We start from the raw sequence: 25255 nt of genomic DNA, 5'->3' as shown, positions 1-25255 counted from the left end.
TTTAATTTTAATTATTTTTAATTTTTAAAATTTTTTATTATCAAAACGGGCTGTCCATTCAAATCGGATGAACGAAGTATCAACCCGAAAACCGGTGGCCAAAAGAGTTTCATCTCTAGATTATTTTTTAAAACCATAGTTCTAAATCACCAGCAGTGATGAATGGGTAGGGTCTGAATTCACATCTGTACCCCACAGAGGGTGCCCTACAAAAGACCCCACAGCATATCTCAGCGTGCATTGGGAACATCTCCCGTATGTCATTGAGAGATGTTCCCAATACACTATTGGGACGTGCTGGGCGGAGATGTGAATTTGTAGGGTCTTTGTGACTATGAGATGCAAACACCCAAATTGATATTGAGTGATCAGATTGACACCTCACAAAGCTTCCCACAACATCTTCCATCCGTGTATTGTTAACTTCTCCCCATGATAAATTGGGGAGATGTTTCCAATGCATGCCGGGAACGTTTCATGGTATCGGGATTGGCACTTTACCTTTTCAGTTCCATAAGGATCAAATTGAGATCTGCTTATCAAAGAGTACTCTTAATATCACCTCACAGCTCTATCCCATCAATCCCATATGTATTGGGAACATCTCGTGTTCTAAAAATCTCAATATGCGACTAAAACATACAGTGGGTTGTCCGAAAGAAGAAAAATAACAACACTATCTCATTTTAACAATTAAGAAATAAGGTATGCGTTAGCAGTTAATAGTTTATTTCGGTAGAAGTTAGCAGTTAACAGTTAGCACAAAGTCACTGACCCCCGGCAAGTTCCCGAAACTCCAGGATAGAAATAGAACAAAAATACTGTATTAGGCCTTCACTGTGTTTTTTTTTTTTTTCCTTTTGTTTTTCTTTTTTAGCTTCTCAGTTGAACGTCAGACCCATTCTCTTTTCTTTGCACAAGAAGCGTGTTTCTTTCACCGGGATTGCTTCACCACTTCGTCCGGCACCAGGAAATCTGGAAGGGTCCTTAGAATGATTCTTTCCGTGTTGGGCGAAGCAGAGGGAGAGATGATGGTATGAAGAGGAAAGCGAAGCGGACGACAGAGAGACATGGCGAGGGTAGAATTGGGATACCAAGGGAGAGGGAAATGGTGTTCTTATAAGAGAACCACTGTCATCATCTGTTGTATCAACATTGTTGCAGCTCTTTACGTTCTCTACACCTTCTGCTCCTCCGTCTATGTCTTCAATAATGCCCCACCCAAGGGTAGGTTTGTTTTCAACCGACAATATCCATGTCATGATAGCTAATATATGTGTTTTCTCGGTTATGATTTGTTTTTTGTGAAGAACCCATTTTCAGATTTTTCCGATTCGCTTGTAATGCAAAAAACCCATTTTGCGATTTGCGTTGTTCTGTACTTTTTGGTGCCTGTTTGTTGAAAGGGACTTTCCGTGTTTTCAGTTCTTAAATATACTCCAGATCAGATTAGGAAAATGCAGGATTCGATTCGGATTCGAAAGGCGTCAGAACCCATAGAACTTGTTAGATTGGTAAGATCCGTATTTTGGTTCCGGGATTTGTTTGGTGCTGTTACTGTTTGATATTTCCTAAGGTGATTTTGTAAATTTTGGAGTTGAGTACTTTGAGTTTTCTAGTTTCATTATTGATTAAAATTGATCTCCTGAGTTGCTTTTTATGTGTGGGTAAAAGGTGAAGGAAATTAGAGGGGAATTTTCCAGAGAAAAAAGTGTAGTAGAATTATCCATTCCCATGAAACAGAAGATAACCGATGAGATTCTGCAGCGGTTGAAAGGGCTGAATGCCAATGCAAATGTGAGCGAACAGCGAGGTGGGTGTGATTTTTCTCCACTATTATGCCTTCGATTTTTCTGGACGGGAGATTGTGCTTTAGTTTTATTGGAGTTTATTTTTGACTTGCAATTGCAAACCAGACGAAAAATGCTGTACCTTCATTAACTAGAATGCTTCAATTGGAAACCAGACAAGAAATGCTATATCTTCATTAACTAGAATGCTTCTATAGTCACAAGAGGTCAAATTGCTACCACTACTGCGTGTCTCTGTAGGTTTTTGCTCATGTTAGCCTCTCATTTATCCTATCATCTAATAATCATCACTCTAAAATTAACTGTAACTTGCAATGGTTTGTTTATTATTTTCTATGGAGTCTAAGAGTTGGTGATCAAATATTTCAGGAAAGATGTTCTGCACCTGTTGTCATTTTATTTTAAATTAATAAGAAAACTAGAGGCCTAATCTTTGAGCAGGTCAATATTTAATTCTCCCCAATTCCCTGTGATCAGTGGGATGCCAGAGGCCTTATACTGAAAAGTCTAACCATTTCTCTTTTGCATAGTAATGTGCTCCATATGCTCACATAAATTGAGAACTTGCATGATTTGGCCATGATTTCTACTATCTGCACATCAGTGAATGATCAAGTTAATGATGTGTGTCCAAAAAGGATAAGTAAAGAACAGCCAAGTTATTGATTTTATAGGAAATTCCTGGATCAAGAAAATAGCCTTGAATTTTTCTAGCATTGCTGGATCAAGTTAAATGCAAGAATATTTGCAAAGCATATTCAGAATTTTAGCTGAATGCATCATGCTGCACTACATTTACTCAAAGAGGAACAAAGCAATTTAGCAGACTCGTGGTCATACTCATACACCATTACCTCTTATGATCACTAGATTCCTGTAAATTATCTAGAAGGATTTGCATAATTGGACTACTTGAATATTGTAAACCTATGATTTAACATGGGGTTCTAAAGAAGTTGAATTGAACTGGTCTCAGCCACTCAGCTTGGGTTTGCAAATTAATACTTGAGCTCAGGTCTATTTAGCCAAGCTCAGGCTCAGTTCTTATTTTACACAATATTTAAATTTTAGGAGACCATGTTTTGAGGCCATAGTCCATACCTATCTATAATTATCTATCTACGTAAGGGCAAGTGCCATGTATGTGTGAAAGTGAAGAAGGAAGATGGTTTTTGGTGCTATGCTAATGAAATAAGGAGATTTAAGTGGGTAACCCAAGATATAGTCATATGGAAGTAAGGTTGCAGTGGGTCAAAACAAGTGCTAATTCTTTGCTGATGCTAGAGAAACAAGGGGTGGAAAGAGATAAATTTTTTTGGGCTTTATTGTAATTGGATTTCCTTTTGGGGAGAGTGAAGAGAGCTTATCTTTCCCCGTCTTTGTTCTGTTGCTCTTTTAATCTTTAATAAAATGGTGCATTTATTGATAAAAGAAATGCATGCGTGCAAGTAAAGATGGAAGGATAAAAAGATGAAAAGACATTTAGATTTTAAAACCTCTTCTTCTGTACTTCGTTAAATGTCTTAACTCAGTGATTAGATTTAAGGATTAAAATATTTAGACAACTAATGATTGCAAGCATTGATATTATATGATACTTTAAAATATTTTTTTGATGAATAATAGTAAATTTATTAATTTAGAAGCTGATTTAGAGTTGTAAATTCATACAACATCCCAGGGAGAGGCGCGAGTTGCAGCCCCTCCTTGAATCTTACAAGTAAACTAGGAAAGAAATACAGGAATCACAGCTGAGCCCAAAACAATTCTTCCCTATTTACCCCTTGCTGATCTCCCCACCCACTGTACAGAGACCAACATATTCCTTGTCAACCAACTAAATTTCTTCATTTCATTCTTGTAGCGCCATATGATACTTTAAAATATTCAGGCGTAACTTTTATGTCCTGGACGTCAAGCCAAGGCAAGTATCACCATTATATGGTAAATTTATAGACAAACACATTAAAATAAAGAAAAAAACAAAAAGGTTATAACATTTATACTTATCTTTTGCAATATATTAATTTAATTATTCATGATATATGTTTTTTTTTATGAATATTCATGATATATGCTATAGTATATTTGAGAACTTGAAAGTGCATATTTGCTGAGAGTATCCACTTCATGCAAGTAAATGCTGAAAGTTAGGTCCATATTCCAGTCCCTGCCTCCCAAAAGACCCCATATAGCTGGGACCGACATTGGTTAATGGGCTTCTTTATATCTTATAATATTTAAGTGAGCCAAGATTAAATCTAGTCTAGCCCACCCAAACTTGGCTCAGGCTCATTTAGCCAAATGAGCTCAACTCAAGGCTCAATCTTGGCTTCATTTACAGCCTCGGTTTAATATTCCTTACACTTTGTGATGAGCTACTTCAGTTTTGAACTTTGTGGATGCATTTGAGTGGCTTTTGCTGAGACATTTTTTTCCCTGTTGTTTCACAAAATTTTGGTACTTTCCATTGGCTGAAAATATCTCTGTTATTTGTTCACCAATAATGGAGAACAAAGAATTTATTGATGGAGGAGAAACTAGAAGAAAAGCATATATGAGAAAGAGCAAAAGCCCCAAGTAAGATGAAGAAAAAAAGAAACTAAGATATGTAGCCTAACTACAGAAAAAGAAAGAGAAAACAACTATCCTCTAATGTCTAATGGTGGCTTTGTCACTGATTGGAAGAAGGGTAGAAAATACTCATAAAGAAATAACAAAAAATCCTTAAATCTAATCAATCTGTGCTGATGAAGGAAGACTTGGCCCGACCTCGTAATCACTCGACACGTGGCGAAGGCAACAGCTCGGCACGACAGCACGCCCAAGACGCGAGCTCCGAAAAGAGGAACCAGCGGTCCGAACTCCCTACAAGGAGCCCAAACTCCCCGTAAGGAGCCCGAACTCTCCCTTAAGCCCCGAGCCTTGCAAGCATAAAGGGCAACGACCCGAACTGGCCTGCCCCATGGCAGTTCGGGACACACCTCTATCCGAACTCAAGACTTCACCTCGTTCACCACTCCAGCACTTCGCCTCCAGGACGCCAAACTGAACAACCGTACCACGCTTGGCATCGAGGAAGTTTGTACCAAGGGGCGGTGCACCTGACTGACTTGGGATTTGACGCTTGACAGCCGCACTCCAACGGCCGCCTGCCACCGCCACTTGCTACCGCCATCTCCAGTTGCAGAGACGGCTCCGACAAAGAGAGCAGTGGCGGTTTTGTCCTAGCAGAGGTGATGACACCCGAACTGACAGGAGCGCAGGGATAATCATACCCGACCTGACAGAAGCTTGGGAGTGAGTGCGCGAGGTGATTATAAAAGGCTCCCTACCCCCCAAGAACGAGGTATGTGAACTTTGCGCCATCTGGTTTTATCTTGCCTTTGAGAGAATTCTAACTTGAGCTTCGGAGCAATCTCACCGGGTTCTCCTCGGAGTTTCCTCATCTTCTCCGTTTCAGGTTCCCTGTAGCTACGTTCAGAGGCAAGGTCGTTGACAGCTAGGACCGGCCAGATTGCGCACCATCAATTGGCGTCGTTTGTGGGAAACACTTCTAAAAGCCTCCCTCTAAAACTCTCATAACCTCTTCTTCTTCCAAAAACCCCAACAATCATGGCTTCTTCCAGCAATGCCGGACGTGGCACAGAGACGAACACCACTGGGGAACAACTCCAAGTCCTCGTGGTGTGCATCGGACAGTTCACCATTCCCCTTTCGGTGGATGGGATCCCCAGCTTGAATGCGCCACAAACAGTGGCGCCTATAAACCTTCCTACCATGAACATCCCTCTTCCACTCCCTATCGAAACAACTTTTGTTGAACCAACTGTTGTCCCCCTGGCGACCCGTCAGAACCTGTTTGACGACCTAATACAATGCATGCAGGCAATGCAAGCCCAAATGCAACAATTCCAGCAGCATCAACTCTAGCAGCACCAAGTACTACACCACCTCTCTCAACACCACTATCAGCAGCAGTTCCCCCAATTATCCCTGAACCAATCACTGGTTCCACCTCGGCACCTTGCTCCGAAGCCGGTTAAGGCCTCCCCTCAAGGTGGACGCCCTCACCGAGGAGAAGCCTCCCAGCTCCAGAACCCCCTAACAGCCAGGCCTCATCCCCAGGCCGAAGGGAAAGGAAAATCACCCCCGCCTCGCAGCTCGCAGGCGGGTCGGGAACCTCACCCACAAAGTCAGCACCTCGGCGCTCTAAGCCTGAGTTCCCGCTCACAGAGAACCGATTCAGCGCCCTAGCAGCAGACTACTAACATTCCGGCCCATCGAGCTCGGCAACACAGAGGCCAACAGTGCCAGTACCAGGCCCACTTAACGAAGGTGCCGGCGAAGTCGCCGAACTGCCACCTCTGTCCTGCCCGAGCTCAGAGGTAAGGAAGAGACGAGCTCGGACGAGGTAAAAGCTGCCCCAATTCTCTCAGTTCCTTCCCCCCTCGCATCAGAACTCCTGACAGTCCCCATGCCCAGAGACTTCAAGCTCCTACCTTTGGACAAGTATGATGGGTCCTTTGACCCCAACGACCACGTCGAAGCTTTCCAGTCCTAAATGCACCTCGCTAGGGCCAGTGAATCATGCATGTGCGTGGCCTTCACTACCACCTTCAGGGGGGTGGCCCGCACCTGGTACAGGAACCTAGCCCCAGGGTCAATAAGAAGCTGGACCCAGTTCGTGCAGGTCTTCACCGCACACTTCATTACCAGCAAGCGGTGCCCCAAAACCGAGGAAAGCATCTTCGGAGTAGTCCAGAGAGAAGGAGAATCCATCCGGGGCTACATCAAGCGGTTCAATGAAGTTGTGCTTGCAGATACCGCGATTAGACCCCACGGTACAGCTCCCGTGGCCAAGAGAGGAGTAACGCATAAGGAGTTTAAATGGCACATGGTAGCCAGCCAGCCTGCGACCGTGGCTGAATTCCTCAAGCTCGCGGACAAGTTCATGAGAATAGAGGAAGAGATCAACCAAAGGATCGAAGGCGGGGTCGAGAAAAGGAAAAGAGAATGTGAGCCCTCCAACCCAGGTGACAGAAGAAACCCGGCCCGGGAGGCGAAGTCGAGCCAGCCGTCCCGAGCTCCCTTAGCAGTTCGGACGGATTACACGTCGTTAAACACGAGGCGGACCGAGATCTTGATGACGATCAAAGACGCCCCATACGTAAAGTGGCCACCTCGCCTAAAGGGGAATCCAAACGAGAGAAATAAAAATCTGTACTGTAGTTTTCATAGAGATCACGGTCATAGTACCGAATAGTGTAATAATCTCCGGGATGAGATAGAGGGACTCATTTGTCGCGGATACTTGAGAAATTTTGTACAGCATAATATAATAATAACAATAAGATAGGTTGGCAAGGGAAGCACGGAAAGGACGCCCCCGAATCCAGCAGCAGACCAGCCGAAGCGTTGCAACGACAGCCTCCGGAAGAGAGGCCAGTTTGGGGAACCATCCATGTGATAGTGGGAGGTTCGGTGGTAGCAGGGTGTACTTCAGTAGCAGCCCGGACGTCAGTTCGCAAGGCAGCCCGAGAAGAACAGAACCCTCCAAAGAGGCCGAAGACAGAAGAACCGATCTTCACGGAAGACGATGCACGAGGTGTCCACTAATCCCACGATGACGTGCTCGTCATAAAACTAAGGATCAACGACTTCGAAGTCAGGCGCGTACTTGTGGATTCAGGTAGTTCGGTGGACATCCTCTTCAAGTCGGCATTTGACCAGCTACAGTTGCAGAGAAGCGAGCTGAAGCCCGCAAACACTCCTCTGGTGGGCTTCAACGGAGAGGAAGTCAGGCCCCTCGGGAAGATAACAGTACCTGTGGAAGTCGGCACATGGCCTTGTGCGGTCAGACTCAACCACGATTTCCTGGTGGTCGCGACCCCCTCCCCATACAATGCCATAATAGGGCGGCCAATTACGCATATTCTGCAGGCAGTGGTCTCCACCTACTATCTGGCAATGAAGTTCCCTACAAACTTCGGTGTGGGGGTAGCGCAGGGCGACCAGCTTGAGTCCCGCAAGTGTTATGTTGCCGCCCTGAAGGGAAATACCAAGGCGGCCGACGACCTCGAGCTGGAGCGGCCTATGGAACAGGGTGAGGAACGAGCTTCACCCACAGAGGAAGCGGTCGCAGTCCCGACCTCGGCTACGGATCCGGCTCGAACGCTACAGATCGGTGCTTCCATCAAGGAGCCTCTACGAACCGAACTGGTGAGTTTCTTACTTCAAAATTTAGATATTTTTGCATGGTCTGCGGCCGATATGCCCGGTATTGACCCTGACTTTATAACTCACAAACTTAACACTGACCCTGTAGTCAGAACCATTAGACAGAAGAAACGCAACTTAGCCTCGGAACGCTGGAGGGCGGTCGACGAGGAGGTCGAAAAGCTCCTCACAGTGGACTTCATAAGGGAAGTTCATTACCCGAGCTGGGTAGCCAACCCAGTACTGGTGAAAAAGGCAAACAGCAAGTGGCGCATGTGCGTCGACTACACCGACCTGAACCGAGCTTGGCCAAAAGACTGCTTCCCCCTCCCCAGAATTGATTGCCTAGTGGACGCGACCTCGGGACATGAGTTGCTAAGCTTCTTGGACGCCTAGTCAGGCTACAATCAAATCAGGATGGACCAGTCCGATGAGGAAAAAACCAACTTCATAACCGAGTTTGGCCTATATTGCTACAAGATCATGCCCTTCGGACTGAAGAATGCTGGGGCGACCTTTCAGAGACTTGTAAATAAGCTGTTTCGGCCCTTAATTGGCACGGAAATAGAATGTTATGTAGATGACATGGTCGTCAAGACGCAGTTTTCACAGGAATTAATACAAGACTTAGATTCTGTCTTCTAAATTCTGCATCAATTTAGCATGAAACTGAACCCCAACAAATGTGTCTTTGGTGTCACCTCGGGTAAGTTCCTATGGTACATTATCAACCGGCGCAGTATTGAGGCCAACCTGAACAAGATAAAGGCCATCCTAGATATGAGACTACCCTGAAAAGTAAAAGAAGTTCAGAGGCTAAACGGCCGCATAGCCGCTCTGAGCCGCTTCATGTCCAAATCGGCAGACCGATGTCTGCCTTTCTTTAAGGCAATCAATGGCAAAGGGTTCGAATGGACCCGAGACTGCCAGCTCGCGTTCGACGAGCTAAAAAGCTACCTCGCCACTGTGCCAACCTTAGCCAGGCCCGAGGAAGGCGAGGTCTTAGAACTGTACCTCTCGGCAAGTGACAAGGTGGTCAGTTCGGTACTAATAAAAGAAGTAGATCGGGTCCAGCGGCCTGTCTATTATGTTAGTAAAATTCTACAGGGAGCAAAGATGAGATATCCGCAGATAGAAAAGCTAGCATATGCACTAGTAATTGCAGCTCGGAAACTCCGTCCATATTTCTAGGCTCACACTGTCATGGTCTTGATTGACAAACCTCTGAGGCAAGTCTTATTCAAGCCCGAGGTTTCCAGTCGGCTAACGAAGTGGGCCATCGAGCTCAACAAGTACGACCTCCAGTATAAGCCACGAACTGCTATTAAGGCCCAAGCCTTAGCAGATTTTATCGCCGAGTGCACGTTTAGCCTTGAAGTCCCTGGGCTGGTTGAGCCCGAGATCCCCAGTTCGGGTGAGCCCGGAGCTCCTAAGCCAATAGAGTCTGAACCCCGTGAAGTAGCAGCCAGTGTGGCATCTCTCTTAGTTAGGCCAAACGCGAACTGGGATGAGGAGCCACGAATCCTTCATGTAGATGGCTCCTCGAACAAGCAGGGCAGTGGGGCTGGATTAGTCCTACGCGGCCCGGGTGGCACGAAGTTGGAATACGCACTACGCTTTGAGTTTGCGGCATCCAACAAGGCAGAGTACGAGGCACTGATAGCCGGACTGAACCTGGTGCAAAAGGTAAGAGCAAAGCACATAGTTATCTGCAGTGATTCTCAACTCATGGTCAACCAGGTTATGGGTTGAACCTAGCGGAGTACGAAGCACGCGAGCTCACTATGATCGCATACTTGGCAAAAGTAAAGGAGGCTCTGCTCAACTTCCAGTCACACTTCATCAAGCAAATCCCGAGGTCAGAGAACAATGAGGCCGATGCACTGCCCCGGTTAGCCAGCGCGAGTCACAACACCATGAGAATCGTGTACATAGAGGACTTACCTCGGCCTAGCATTCTCGGTGGGGCAAAGGAGGTCGCTCCCGTCCTTGAAGCAGAGTCGAACTGGATCGACCCACTTGCGAGCTTCTTGCTAGATGGAACCCTCCCTGCAGACCGCAATGCAGCCAAGAGGGTGCAGTGCCAGATAGCCAAATACGTCATAATAGACGAATGGTTGTACCGACGGTCCTACACGCTCCCCCTACCTGCGTTGCTTGTGACCTGCCGAAGCCGAGCTCATACTCCACGACACTCATGAAGTTCTGTGCGGTGGACACTCTGTGCGGCGGACACCTGGGGGGCAGAGCCCTCGCCCAAAAGGCACTTCGACAAGGATACTACTAGCCAACGATGAAGACAGAAGCTGTCGAGCTCGTCAGAAAATGCGACAAGTGTCAGAAGCATGCCAATATCCACCATCAGCCTGCTGCCGACCTCAAGTACCTCACCAGTCCATGGCCCTTTGCACAATGGGGCATCGACCTCCTGGGGCCATTACCGCCAGCAATAGGTGGGAGAAAATTCCTAGTGGTGGCAGTGGATTACTTCACAAAGTGGATAGAAGCTGAACCTTTGGCAATAGTTACAACTCGAAACATACAGAACTTCTTTTGGAAGAACATAGTATGTCGCTTCGGGCTACCTCAGGTACCGATCTCCGACAACGGCAAGCAGTTCGAGGATATCAAGTTCCAATAATGGTGCCAAAATATGGGAATTCGTCAGAACTTCACATCGGTCGCACACCCGCAGGCAAACGGTCAGACAGAAGTAATGAATAGAGCCATCCGCAGACTGAAAGCACGACTAGACCGAGCTAAAGGATTGTGGGCGGACGAAGTGGATATGGCACTAATATCGAGGTCGGGGTACGTATTCTGGATCATCCATTGGCTTAGTTTAGAATCCCTTCTGTACGAGTCCACCATCAGGTCGTCAAAGCTCGGCGAGGCGATGTACTCATCGATGGCCTTCTTCTTGGCATCTTCAATGCCTTGAGAAAAGATCTGCGTCCTCTCCCTAATGTCCTCCTGAAGGTACTCGACTTGATGCTGCAAATCCAGCCTCAAGTCCGCCATGTGCTTCACTATGACTCCCATGGCCTCGGCATCTCTCTGAGACCTCGCCTGCCTGGTCTGTGCAGTGTGAGCAGCCGCCTCAGCAGCGCAAGTAGCCGCCTCAGTAGCTCGGGAAGTCGCCTCTACAGCACGGAAAGCCTCTTCGGCAGCTCGCGCCTGCCTCGAGCTCCTTTCCACCTGGGCCGCCAAGACATGGATTGAAGAATTCACCTACCAAAAGGAAAGAACAACTGAACAAAAGAATGATAACAAGAGGGATAAAAGCAAAGAACCCGACAAGAAATCTGACTTACCACCATGGCATGAGTGACAGCGCGACAAGCCACCTGGTTCAAAGGAAGATCGGTTCGCGCCGCGACCTCCTCGGGGAAAATGGTCTCCCTACTCTTCTGAAGAGCGTGGTTCGGCGACAACACGCTCCTGAATTACCCTTGGGCTCCCGAGCCCGAGGGCCCAGCTCGCGTATAAGCAGACCCAGAGTAAGCGGGAGCCCCCATGTAAGTAGTCTCGGCATAAGGGGCCCCTGCGAAAAGAGCTCGGCATCAAAAAAAAAAAAAAAGAACAGAGCAAAACAAAAAACCTCTTTGTAAGGAACCTACCCGAGCTCAGGCCGGTTGCAATGAGCTTGGCCTCCGTCAGATACTGATGGCATTTTAGCCCAAGCCGTGCCCATTGCTGGAGGCCCTTCACCGTCTCTTTATCAAGCGTAACACTGGAGTCAGGGGCGGCCATCCCCCACCTGGTCTGAAACGGCCACCCCAATGCACTTCGACCCCAAAGTAGTCCCGCTTCCACGCCAGGACCTTGTTGGGAAGTTCATGCAAAAGCTTAAAACCCGGGTGGGGAGACAGGTAATACGCCCACCTACGCCCGGGAAGGGGACCCGCTTGCTTCTTAAGCATTAAAATGGAAGAGAAGATCTCCAAGTCTAAAGGAAAGCCCTGTTCGCAAAATAGGGAGATTGTCCCCACCAAGTTACGAATGGAGTTCGGGTGAAGCTGGCCGACCGTAACGCCGAAGTGGTTCAAGACCTCGACAAGGAGGGGGTGGAAAGGCAGTCGCAGCCCCGCAGCGAGCTGCTCCCGGAATATCACGATCTCTTCAGGACCGTGTTCCTAAGGAAGGCTACTCGAAGGTATGAAATAGGCGTACTCCCTAGGCAAATTGTAATAGGTAATAAGGGATTGGAGCCCCTCAGGCGTCATGGTCGAGGGGCCAAACTTGTCTAACGTCCGACCCCGACGAGAGGTGGATGCCAATCTACCCGAGGCGACTCGGCCTACGGGTTCGAACTCTTCCTCGAGCTCTACCTCCGGCTCGCTAGAACCATCAGGGGATGCAACTCGGTTCGTAGAACTTGCATCTGACCCACTTGAAGAACCGTCTGAGCTATCCGAGCTAGACATTGAGGAGAGAAGATAGGATTCCAGGAAGGTACTCACCCGGAAAAAGGCTTGAACGGACTACGGGAACTTGAACGAGCAAAAAACCTTGAATGCGAACTAAAAGCCTGGACGCGAGCTCAAGAAGCAAAGCGCAGAAATGACAAAGCGACTGGGGTCCCCCACTATTTATACCCACAGTGACCGAGAACCAACAACGTAGATCAAAGCCAATCTGATGGCCCGCAGTCGCGCTGACCACACGCCCCCTGAGACCGAGACGTGATTGGTGCACGTCTTTCTGAAACTGACAGAACGCCGACGCAAGTCTTTTTGAAACTGACAGAACGCCAGTGCACGTCTTTCGAATTTGAAAAGACCCGTTGTCACGTCTCCCAGCGGCGCGCTTTTTTGAAATTTGAAATAAGCGTGCGCCGCCATGTCTATCAGCATTTTTAGACAGATTGGCGTGCTTCCCGTCTCTTTGGCGCTCGAGAAACCCAGAAAATCCGGACGAACACCTCACGCTATCAGTCAAAAACAGTTCGAAGTACGGGACAAATCCACCTGCCACCTCGCGAACTCCTCGCGCCAAGGCAAGTCCCTTAAACACGAGGAGTGGGGGGCAATTGATGAAGGAAGATTTGGCCCGACCTCGTAGTCACTCGACACGTGGCAAAGGCAACAGCTCGGCACGACAGCACGCCCAAGACGCGAGCTCCGAAAAGAGGAACCAACGGTATGAACTCCCTACAAGGAGCCCGAACTCCCCGTAAGGAGCCCGATCTCTCCCTTAAGCCCCGAGCCTTGCAAGCACAAAGGGCAACGACCCGAACTGGCTTGCCCCATGGCAGTTCGAGACACACCTCTATCCGAACTCAAGACTTCACCTCGCTCACCACTCCACTTCGCCTCCAGGACACCAAACTGAACAACCGTACCACGCCTGACATCGAGGAAGTCTGTACCCAGGGGTGGTGCACCTGACTGACTTGGGATCTGACGCTTGACAGCCGCACTCCAACGGCCACCTGCCACCGCCACCTGCTACCGCCATCTCCAGTTGCAGAGACGGCTCCGACAAAGAGAGCAGTGGTGGTTCTGTCCCAGCAGAGGTGATGACACCCGAATTGGCAGGAGCGCAGGGATAATCATACCCGACCTGACAGAAGCTTAGGAGTGAGTGCGCGAGGTGATTATAAAAGGCCCCCTACCCCCCAAGAACGAGGTATGTGAACTTTGCGCCATCTGGTTTTATCTTGCCTTTGAGAGAATTCTAACTTGAGCTTCGGAGCAATCTCACCAGGTTCCCCCCGGAGTTTCCTCATCTTCTCCGTTTCAGGTTCCCTGTAGCTATGTTCAGAGGCAAGGTCGCTGACAGCTAGGACCGGCCGGATTGCACACCATCATGTGCAGTTCACATGGCTTGAGCTAGGGTTTAGCTCAGGCTGAGCTGACCTTGGGCTTTACCTCAGATTGTGCTGGTGATGTAGGACCAGCTCAGTTCTAGTCCTTAGAGAATGTTGAATGGTTTTATTGATCAGAGTTTTATGGTTGTTGATGGCTGTAATGGCTTCTTGAAGGAATAAGAGAGAAAATAGGGAGAGAAAGAAGAGAGAAAATACCTGGAATCTCACAGGGTGCCTAGAATCACTCTAGGGCATGGGAATCACTCACCATAGCTAGCATAAGCTGAAGAAAATTCAATATATTTCATTGCCTTTGTCTAAAGCATCCATACGTATTAATAGACTCTAAACTCATAATAGTCTTAGGAGTCAAACTGTTAGACTCAGTAATCCTAGTAGGACTCAAACTAAGCTGTTGTATCCTATTTCAATTCAAAGAAGACTCAGTAACTCTAATCCTACTTATGCAATGATTTTGAAATTTTAAACATAAACAAATTATAACTAGACAATTTGAACCCTACCATTGGACTCCACAGAAAATTGCAAAAATGACAAAAATACCCCTACTGTCCAAAAATACAGAAATACATAAAATATCATAAAATTCCAATTTTGACTCTTTAGCTCCTACATCAACTGGGCATCAGGCTGGGGAACCAAATCTTGGGGTTGGTCATAAACCCAACCCTGCTTGCCTATGTTTAATCTCTATCTGGATCTGTTTGCTAGATTACGAATCTATCAAAATGTCCATGAATTAACTACTTAGGATTGGGAAAAAAATGAAAATAATGATCAGGTAAGTCCTAACCATTCATTTGTTGCATTATCCATCTCAGTAGCAATGAGTGAAATTCTATTCTATATTATGCTTCAAAGCAACAAAAAAAAAAAAGAAGAAAAAAACAGCTTACACTAAATAATGATCAAGCAATCCTTAACAATTCATGGGCAGGAAACTTGCAATTTAGATCTGAAAATATACCAATACTGTAGCTATAGATGATTCTCTCGGGTTTGGATCACCCAAGTGAAGGTACGACCATCAATTAAAAATTGGTTATGGTCCCCAGTAGACCTGTTCATGGGCAGGGTAGCCTCACAAGCTGACCCAGCTTGTTTTTGGTCAGGCTTGGACAGGATTTTACAGTGTTTAGAAAACCGGACCAGACCAGCCAGTCAGACAGGTTAAACTGTGGCCCAGGACCTTGTTCGGTTCAGTCTTACCCCAATAACCACTTTTGCTAAAACCAGTGAAAACTGGATGGCCATTTGGTTTAACCAGAAAACCGGTGAACCGGTCTCGGTTTAAGGAAACTGCCCAGGTCTTTAATCAATTCACATTTTAAAATGTGTTTAATAAGATTTGAACCCATGACCTCTTATTTTCATATATTTCTTAATTACAATTAGTCCACCTCTTGACTTGTTTTAATTAATTACTATTTACTGTACATATTACTTTTATTATGAATGTATTTTAAAGAAAATGTAAATTATAAGACTTAAACGCTAGTTATTTGTTTTACAAATTAAGGAACTTGTCATCCACACACCATATTTAAGTATATTAAACGTTGTAAAACATATTATATATAGTATTTATATGACTTGTAATATAAGTTCTATGCCCAGTCTGAATCTTTGAACATTGGATTTTAGGCCCAAAGCACTAGGTCCACTTTTTGGGTAGGGCTCGGGCTTTCTTAGAAAAATCCGCCCTGATAATATTTTATATAATAAACAATTATATAATATATTTTTTCTTTGTTCCTCATCTCTTTTCTCAAGCCATAGTGAGATCTTTTAGTATATTTGGGTTTTGAGGTCATTTAATATACATAAATCAGTTTTGTTGTTGAGTAAAAATAAAAAATCTTCTTGCCCAATTTCTTGGTTGGGCTTTAGGCTTCGAGCCCAGGCTTTGGGCTTTATATGAGGCCTGAGCTTAGACTCAAGATCTAGTCCCTAGCAAATCAAACCTTCAGAAAGGAGGGCAATTGAGCTTCATATGGTTGTTAATTTATTTTTGGTAAATGTATATGGTTGTTAATTTTCAAGTCAATATTTGGTAGTCATGCACGGTTCTTGTTTTTGGAACTTAGTTAATTTCTTGTCCCTTACTTATAAGCAAGGATTAAAATATTATACACTTAAGGGTATCAGTGTGTATTGATATGGCCGATATGCTATATATATATTTTTTTTTACTTTTTGTTTTTAATTTTATAGGTATTGGAGAGCCATTCATCATTTTAAATTTTAGTTTTGAAAAAAAAATCTTTGTATTGGTGTTGTTTGCTGAAATAGGGCTGTCGAATGATAGAAGAAGAGGAAGAAGAAGAAGAAGATATGAGATGGGCGGCAGAATAATCCTCAGCCAGCCCTAATCTACTATATATAAGGACATTACATAATGTTACATGAATAGACAAGAATGCCCTTGATTAGTGATGGGACACCTAGTCAAAATAAACACTAAATAAGATTAGGCCCAGTAACTAAGGCCCAATAACTAAGACTTAAGACCCAACAAAGATAAACATACAAATTAAGATAGCCGAACCAACACTCCCCCTCAAGCTAAGCATGGATGTCAATCATGTTTAGCTTGCCAAGTAAGTCCATGAATTTCACTGTAGCTAGCCCTTTAGTCAGAACATCTGCAATCTGCATTTCGGAGGGAGTATAAGGAATGCAGAGTTCTCCTGAGACAATTCTTTCTTTAATAAAGTGACAGTCTATCTCAATATGTTTTGTTCTATCATGTTGCACTGGGTTATTTGCAATGTTGATGGCGGCCTTGTTGTCACAGTACAACCTGAGAGGACACTCAATCTTTATTCCAAGTTCACCAAGCAGGATCTTAAGCCATAAAAGTTCAGCAACACCATGAGCCATGGCTCGGTATTCGGCCTCTGCACTAGATCTAGCAACCACATTCTGTTTTTTACTCCTCCATGTAACTAAATTTCCTCCAACAAAGGTGCAGTATCCAGAAGTAGACTTCCTGTCCCCGGGCAAGACTTCAAATATCTGAGGATCCTTTCCACAGCTTTCATGTGAGGAATTTTAGGAGTGTGCATGAACTGACTAACAACATGTACAACATAAGCAATGTCAGGGCGAGTGAGGGACAGGTATATCAACTTCCCCACCAGCTTTTGGTATCTTTCCTTATCAAGGTAGTCCTCTCCTACTGACTCCTGTAGACCATGATTTTGTTCTATTGGAGTATCTGCTGGCCTACACCCCATCATGCCTGTCTCTTGAAGAAGATCAATGATGTATTTCCGCTGACATATATAGATGCCCTCTTTGGACCTTGCAACTTCAATCCCAAGAAAGTATCTCAGTTGGCCCAGGTCTTTGATCTCAAATTCAGCAACCAAAACCTCCTTTAGTCTTTTAATCTCTTCTTGATCATCCCCTATAATTACCATATCATCCACATAGACAATAAGTGCCGTAAGTTTGCCATTTCCCTTCCTTATGAATAGGATATGATCTGCCCCACTTTGAGTATAACCCCCTTTCTTCATGACCCCACATAGCTTCTCAAACCAAGCTCGAGGGGACTGCTTAAGGCCGTATAGGGCTTTTTTCAGTCTACATACCTTCTTGCCAAAACCATAACCTAGTGGAGGATCCATGAACACTTCTTCATGCAGGTCGCCATTCAAGAAAGCATTCTTCACGTCCAACTGATGTAGCTCCCATGAGAAATTTGCAGCTAATGATAATAGAACTCGGATTGTGTTGAGTTTTGCCACCGAAGCAAAAGTTTCTTTGTAGTCAATCCCTTCTTTTTGAGTAAACCCTTTTGCTACCAGTCTAGCCTTGTACCTCTCAATGGACCCGTCCTCCCTATGCTTCACAGTGAACACCCACTTGCATCCAACAGTGCCTTTCCCTTTTGGTAGATCCACTAATTCCCAAGTCCTTGCTTTCATTAAGGCCTTCATTTCTTCGTCCATAGCCTCTTTCCATTTTGGGTCAGATACTGCCTCAGAATACCTGGTAGGAACATGCACAGAAGAGAGAGCAGACACAAAAGAACAATAGCGAGGACACAAATGTGAGTAAGACACAAAATCAGCAATAGGGTGTCTGATTGTACAAGAACGAGTAGACTTACGAAGGGAAATAGGAAGATCAAAGTCAGAGGAACTGATAGGATTACCTTGAGTTTCTGAGACAGATTGATCCGAGTCCAATTGGTTGCTGTCATGAGTTAAAGGACCCTTCTTCCTTCTGTTGTAGGTGATTCTGATATCTCTTTGCAGCCTGCTGGAGTCTTCAGTAATATTTGCAACATCACTAGTAGTAGCTGGTACAATGGGAGCCTCACTAGATTCACTCGGGATACCACAACTAGGTGGATCAGGAGGAGAAGATGGAAGGTTTGAGGTCGAGGGAGGTACAAAGAATGGGGAAACAGAAGAATCCTCTTCCATCCCACTAGTCTCCCCCTGAAGAGGATTTTGGGAAAAATGAAAATAGGATTGAGACTCAAAGAATACCACATCCTTTGTGACATTTTTTCTTGGTGACTGGATCATAACACTTGTATCCCTTTTGAGTAGGGGAGTACCCTAAAAAGATTCCCTTTGTAGCCCTAGGATCCAATTTGGTCTTTTTCGGATCCTTGACATGTATAAAGCATACACAACCAAAGACTCTCGGTGGAAGAGAAAAGTCAGAAAGATGAAGGCAAAGAACAGAGAAAGGAGTTTTCATCCCCAATACCTTGGATGGCATTCGATTTATCAGATATGATGCAGTAAGGATTGCTTGAGACCAATAGTTTTTTGGAACTTTGTGCTGAAATAGTAAGGCTCGAGCAGTCTCCAATATGTGCCTATTCTTGCGCTTAGCAACCCCATTCTGTTGCGGGGTACTAGCACAAGATGACTGATGAATCATTCCAGCATCCTCCATAAACAAATTCAAGGACCTTTCAAAGTATTCTACAGCATTATCTGACCTGAATTGTTTGACCTTCGTACCAAATTGTGTTTCAATCATTTTGCAAAATGTCATGGTTACCCGCGGCACTTCTTCTCGTGCTTTTAATAAGTAGATCCATGTGCATCAAGAATAGTGATCAATAAAACTGATAAAGTATCGAAAGCCATCAACAGAAATAATAGGAGAGGGGCCCCAAACATCAGAGTGGACTAAGTCAAAAGAAGCTCGAATTTCATTACTCGAAGTTGAATAAACAGTTCTACATTGCTTTGATAGTTGACAGACTTCACAAACTAACTCTTGACTTGAAACACATTTGAATAATTCTGGAAACAACACTTCCAAAGATGAAAAAGGTAAATGACCTAGCCTAGCATGCCACAAATGTAACCTAGCTATTGACTCCACATTGGACTGACTACAAGTAGCAGATGTTTGCAAGGCCGAACTGATGTCTGCATCAAGGTAGTAGAGACCTCCACACTCATGACCGCTCCCAATTGTTCTCTTCGTCAATCTGTTCTGAAAGACACAATGAGTAGGAAAAAAGGTTATGCTACAATTCAAATTTTTGGTAAGCTTTGAAACAGATAAGAGATTTGAAAAAAGATTGGGAACATGCAAGACAGATTTGAGTGAGAGGTCCTTGCTTAGGTCAACCACTCCTTTCCCAGAGATGGTAGAAAGAGAACCATCAGCAGCCCTCATTTTATCTTGACCAGACATTAAGTGATAGGAAGAAAATAGAGAAGACATGTGTGTCATGTGGTCAGTTGCACTAGAATCAATAATCCAAGAGGCAGGATCAATAGTACTAGTTGCACTAAAGGCAAAGGCAATACCTGATCTGGCAAGGGAGGAGGATGGAAGAGAGTTGGTCCTTAGACGGGCTAGGGCCCGGTTAAATACCTCTACCTCATCGGCAGTAAAACCCAAGGACCCGGTTCGGGAGGAATTAGTAGTTTGTCCCATCCAAGTAACCAGTGAGTTCCCGGGATGTGATGAAAAGCATGGCTGAGACAGACCATTCCCTGAAGTTGTACTCATCCAACAACACACTTGTGATCTGTAGGCTGTGCAGATTTGGATTCTCCTGATTAGGAGACCTCTCACAATCCCTAACATCTCTAGAAGACACTTCCCCGGATATGGAAGACATCTTCACTTACTCGTAAATGTCAAAACTATAAACGCAATATATAGTGAACTGTTTCACACTTACGGAACTTGCTACACTGTAAACTCAGTCCTGAGAACCTGACACAGAGCTGAGACACCGAGTACTACACTGCACACTGTGCCCTAATTACTGCTATCACAGATTATACTCTGTTGTGCTACCTTCTGCTGTGTTCTAATCACTGCTGCTGCAGCCTGCAACTTGCTGTGTTGGCTTCTACTGTGTGCTAAGCATTGCTATCGCAGGTTATAACCTCACCCACAAACAGTTCTAGGACTGTTGAGATTAGTCCTTCCGCTTAGATCTGTTCTACACAGATCTATCTTAGCCGAATGGCTACAGTCTGCTGTACTGCGTCTATTAGGGCATCAGCCTCTGGGTCTACCTCCCCTTGGGCCCTACAACCAAGGGAAACCCTAGATGTAGGTCTAGCTGTGTTCTACGACCAACCCTAGGGTTTCTTTGCAGCAACTAAAAAGAAAGATGAGAGAGTTAACTGCGAGTAGAAGAAGAGGCGGCTGCTGTAACCAGTAGAAAGATTAGTGCTTTGATACCATGTTTGCTGAAATAGGGCTGTCGAATGAAAGAAGAAGAAGAAGATATGAGATGGGCGGCAGAATAATCCTCAGCCAGCCCTAATCTACTATATATAAGGACATTACATAATGTTACATGAATAGACAAGAATGCCCCTGATTAGTGATGGGACACTTAGTCAAAATAAACACTAAATAAGATTAGGCCCAGTAACTAAGGCCCAATAACTAATGACTTAAGACCCAACAAAGATAAACATACAAATTAAGACAGCCGAACCAACAGGTGTATCTAAGTGTATTTGGGTACACTGATACCAATACAATATGCTTTGTATTGGGTGTATCGTATCGATGTTTTAATCCTTTCTTATAAGAGCTGAGAAGATTCTCATTTTATAGCTACTTGTATTACTAGGGCTGTGCTTGCATATCAATTTTTTTACACTTTTAAGAAAAATAGGGTGAAAATAAAGACAGGAAGGGGAATAATTCATGTACGAGTTGTTATAATATAGGGAAAGAAGAATTGAAACTTAAGTATAATCTGTACAAACAAGTTACCATCCAGAAAAAATATGAATAGTCAAGACACTGGAAATGCTTTTCCTTTTGGCTTGGTTTATTGCATCGAAGCATTGTCCAGGAGGTACCAGTAAACCAATGTATGGTGCATGATTTCCTCTCCATAGGCATTGGCTAACAAATTTTTCAGTGGTTCTTATCCCACTATTTTTTGTTCTTTATGGGGGTGTTTGCAAATATGTATGGTTCTGTTTTTCAAAAACAAAACAATTGCCATGTCAGTAAATTTGTTTTTACTGATGTGGCAATTTTTTTAATAAAACAAAATCATAAATATTGGCAAATAGCCCATAAGTGTTATGTTCTTGCTTTGTTTCAACATGCCAATATTTGATCCTCACGTGCTTTGTTGCACAATTCACTATTAACATGTGATGTTTTCAACAACTTGGCGAACTGTTGGTGAAGTTTTAAATCATCAGATGTGCTGAAATATTTAACCTACCATTGAAGGTTTATGCTTAATTTTGCTATTTTTTTCCCACTTCCTGATTCCATATGCTGACCAATTTACTTGATGATTTGGGTTTTTATGATCAGAGTTGGTGGAGATCTGGCGCAAGGAAAAATTAGAAGAGACCAAACAGCTGATACGCAGCAAAAAAACACTTAATTCAACCATTCAAGCCAAAGAAGCTAGTATATATTCTTGCTTATGCTTATCTGTGATATTTTCCATTTATTAAGTTGAAAAATAAAGATTTAACAGTTATTTGTATACTGAAGGTACTTTTTTGCAGGGAATCTAATAAGAGCCTTGGAGTCTGGGTGGACCATGCTATTGGAAGATATTGGGCTTTGGATTCCAGCTGAGATAGTTAACAATGAACATGATGATAAACCAGAGGGTGAAGAGGAGCTTGGTAAAAAATCATCTTTTTTTTTCCTCATGTTGACCAAACTCTGTTTCCTGTCATTCTCTTCCAGATCTCTGCATTTTAATACTTACATTCTGTTGGCCCAAATCATGAGCCATCCTGATTGTTTTGTGAAAAGCATGGATATATCCAAGTACATGCTCTTTAACCTCTGGGGCATCTTTCTCTCCAGATGATGAAGTTCTAGCTGGTCCGCCAGTTCCACCTGAATGCCATGCTGAGCTTCATACAGATTATGATGGGGCTGCTGTCAGATGGGGCCTCACTCACCCCAAGGAAAGTGCTGCTGACTGTTGTCAGGCTTGTCTTGAACAGGCTAAACGTGCAAAGCGAGGTGCAATGAAGTGCAACATATGGGTTTATTGCCCATCTGAAACAGGGTGCTATTCACCAGATATTTATGAACACAAGCATCAGGAGTGCTGGCTGAAATATGTAAGGCTTAGCATTATTCTATTATGTTGTGTTATTTTCATTGGCTAGTTTATGGGCTATTATACTACTTTATTATCATCATCTGCCTTGTTCCACCTGAGTGCAGCCAGCAATGACTCTGGTTTAATCATTCAGCTCCAAGGTCTCACATCTCTTAAAAAATGAGCTGTCCTACTCTTTTTTTCCATTTTATGAACCAATTTTTTTCTGGATTTTCTCCTTTGGGGTCTTCACTTGCAACAAATTGCTCCTTCCTGTTGGTGCATTTTTGAGGTATAAGGAAACATACATGAGAAGAAACTGGACTCTGAACATGATCCCTGGGACCAGTATTGAAATATTCCGTAGTTGCACCTGCACCAACTTATAGCTTCGTGTATGATTGACCTGTCCTATTTGTACATACAGGGGATACCAGGATTGGTTTCATGGGTATCTGTGGTGTCAGCTTATATTCTAAGTATAGTTGCAAATTAGAAAACACATAATACGAATCATTACTTTTCAAAGTAGTTGCTTAGTGGATCAAATCTTGTACTTATGGTGTATGCCACTGTCTATCTCTTTCTCATTTTACGCTTTACTGGGCAGCTTGTAACATTATTTTTGCGGTAGTTGTTCTATGGGCTTTCATTGAAGGGGGATCTCATCTTCTATTTGTTGAAAATGCTTTTAAGGGATGTGAAGAGGGAAGTCTAAGGTCCAGGTTTTAAGATGGTTTGGACACCCATTTTGTGTCATTAATTTGACAAGAATTTTCACTTCGCAATTACATCCCTCTTCCTCAACTGAGAGATATTTTCTCAGAATGATGAGTCTACAAGGTAGTATCGGGGTGGCAGGTGCTAAGTTTTACCATGTGAGGAATTTGGAGATGAGATGTTTAGATGTCAATGCTTGACCTGCGAGTTTTGAATGAGTTTTTACCTCCTATTATTTGTATTGGTTTCACTAGGAGGGTTTATTGCTTGTAGGATCAAAGACACTATTGGTTCACATACTAAAGGTTGGTACTACACTTTTGGTATCTCTCCTAAATTGTGCCTACATTAGCCAGATGAATGCAATTTACTAGGCTATCAAAAATTGGTTATTTTTAGTTGAAGACGTCAAAATCCACTATTATATACTCCACATATACACATACCCCTACTCCATTGTTATCCAAATATGGCAAGGACATGATTGGATATGGAATTTACACTAAAATTTGAAGTATCTGACATGAAACGGCCCTAGGTACAGGTATCCGGGTATCGTAGACACACATTAGTAATTTTTATCATATGTTGTGTATTCATCTTGTTTCTGCCCGAAATGGCAATATCTCATCAGAAGTTACCTTTCGATTGGATTATGATCTGATTATCTTGGAAAAGGTCTAATTATTGCTTGACCAGACCTGCCTTGGATTTCTTTTGTATAACAGAATTTTCTTTATGATTTTTTTTTATATACAGGCAGAGAAACCTAAATTGAACTTCAAAGACAAATATTCTGATTCATATAGAAGTGCCCACCCGACAGCACCCTTAATTGTTCCTTGGGTGTCTGGTGTTGTTAGTACATGAGGCATTGGAGATGAGAGGGCTGCAAATCTGAAGATAATTTCAGAGGCTCAAAGTTCACGAAATTTGACCATCCACTGGAAAGCTTATTCAGTCTGATTTCGACGATCCATTCTCCCCACCACTGTTTGTATTCCCGGGCATTCATTCATGTCTACTTGTTTTTAATGTTTCTTTGCTTTGCAATACTAGGTGCGGTTCAAGCCACACTTCAGAAAGAAAAGGGAAAAGAAAAAGAGAAAGGTGATACTGAGCATGGATCTGTGCAAGGCTTCTAAGTTGAGCAGCCTTGCACTAGCTGGAGGAGTTTTTGGTACTGTGGATATCGATCATAGTGCTGAGACCTACAAAAAATTCTTAGATGAATGTAATCTGTCATTATTGATTAACTTTAATGTGGATGCCAAGTTCTTAGTTCTTGGAATTTGTTTGTTGTTGGTTTTTCCTGTTTCTAATTTTGACAAGAGCACCATAGTTTCTGGGGCGGGTTACATATGTTCTAACAGGAAAAAGAAAAAGAAAACAATTTGGACCATGTGTGATAGTTTCTGGCAGGCCCTGTTTCCAGGCCATGGAAGGAAAGTTAATGAGCCAACATATGCTATGCATCTGTGCATCTGCAAACATACTCCTTTTGGAGTCGCTGCATTCATAAGTTGTATGCTATAAACATAGTTGTCAAGGCAACACCTGGGCAGGCGCCTAGGTGACAAGATGCCCTTGGAGGCTCGCCTCACTCAGTCGCCAAGTAGTTTTGCATACTGTGTAATAAAATACTTTTATATTGTTTTTTTTTAGATTATAATTATAAGACATTATTAAAGAAAAATATTTGTTTTTTGTGTTTATAAATTAATTTTTTTATTTGTTAGGGTTTAATCAACACAAACATTGCTAACTACTGTATTGAGTCATCGATAATTTCAAAATGTGAACCAATAAGGGAAGAACTTGAAATTTTGTCTAATCAACACATTTATTCTTCCACATATTTTTCTTCTTCTACCTTTTCTCTATAACAAAAATAGGGGTTCAACCCCTATATTTTTTGAATTTTCTTTCGTGTCTTCTTTTTCTTCTCATAAATATGTTGATTTTCTATACTTAAACATGAAGTTTATAATTTTTTTATGAAAATTATGGATAGTTATTAAAGAAAGTTGGTTATGGAACCTAGGAAACTACCCTAAGATATGTGATTTTTACTTAAAAAAATTTATCGCCTAGGCGACAAGGCGCCCCCTCTATTGCCTAGTC

General features: G+C 43.6%; 1 protein-coding gene across 2 annotated transcripts; it reads left to right on the top strand.

Annotated features, from left to right (window-relative positions):
• Positions 1-418: 418 nt before the first annotated feature.
• LOC148876446 (dimethylallyl, adenosine tRNA methylthiotransferase) lies at positions 419-24533 on the top strand. Of its 2 annotated transcripts, XM_088966858.1 has the most exons (8): positions 419-705; positions 878-1227; positions 1426-1514; positions 1675-1813; positions 21658-21756; positions 21858-21980; positions 22168-22430; positions 23891-24533. In XM_088966858.1, the coding sequence occupies exons 2-8, from the start codon at positions 1071-1073 to the stop codon at positions 23999-24001; spliced, it is 981 nt and encodes a 326-aa protein (XP_088822984.1). In that variant the 5' UTR covers positions 419-705; positions 878-1070; the 3' UTR covers positions 24002-24533. The 2 variants fall into 2 exon arrangements, with proteins under 2 accessions (XP_088822984.1, XP_088822983.1); XM_088966857.1 differs by lacking the exon at positions 419-705 and having other exon boundaries at positions 748-1227.
• The last annotated feature ends 722 nt before the right edge of the window (positions 24534-25255 follow it).

Source organism: Nelumbo lutea, chromosome 1 (assembly GCF_056320005.1).
Source record: "Nelumbo lutea isolate HS-2025 chromosome 1, American lotus-T2T, whole genome shotgun sequence".
NCBI lineage: Eukaryota > Viridiplantae > Streptophyta > Magnoliopsida > Proteales > Nelumbonaceae > Nelumbo > Nelumbo lutea.
The sequence above is the reverse complement of the archived record's forward strand: the minus strand, read 5'-3'. Positions and strand labels throughout refer to the sequence as shown.

Bases quoted from the DNA above. Each gene is read 5' to 3' on its own strand.
- LOC148876446 (XM_088966858.1), top strand. From the start codon at position 1,071: ATGGCGAGGGTAGAATTGGGATACCAAGGGAGAGGGAAATGGTGTTCT. The intron at 1,814-21,657 runs GTGGGTGTGATT...TTTTATGATCAG, and splicing joins AAATGTGAGCGAACAGCGAG to AGTTGGTGGAGATCTGGCGC. The intron at 22,431-23,890 runs GTAAGGCTTAGC...TTTTATATACAG, and splicing joins AGGAGTGCTGGCTGAAATAT to GCAGAGAAACCTAAATTGAA.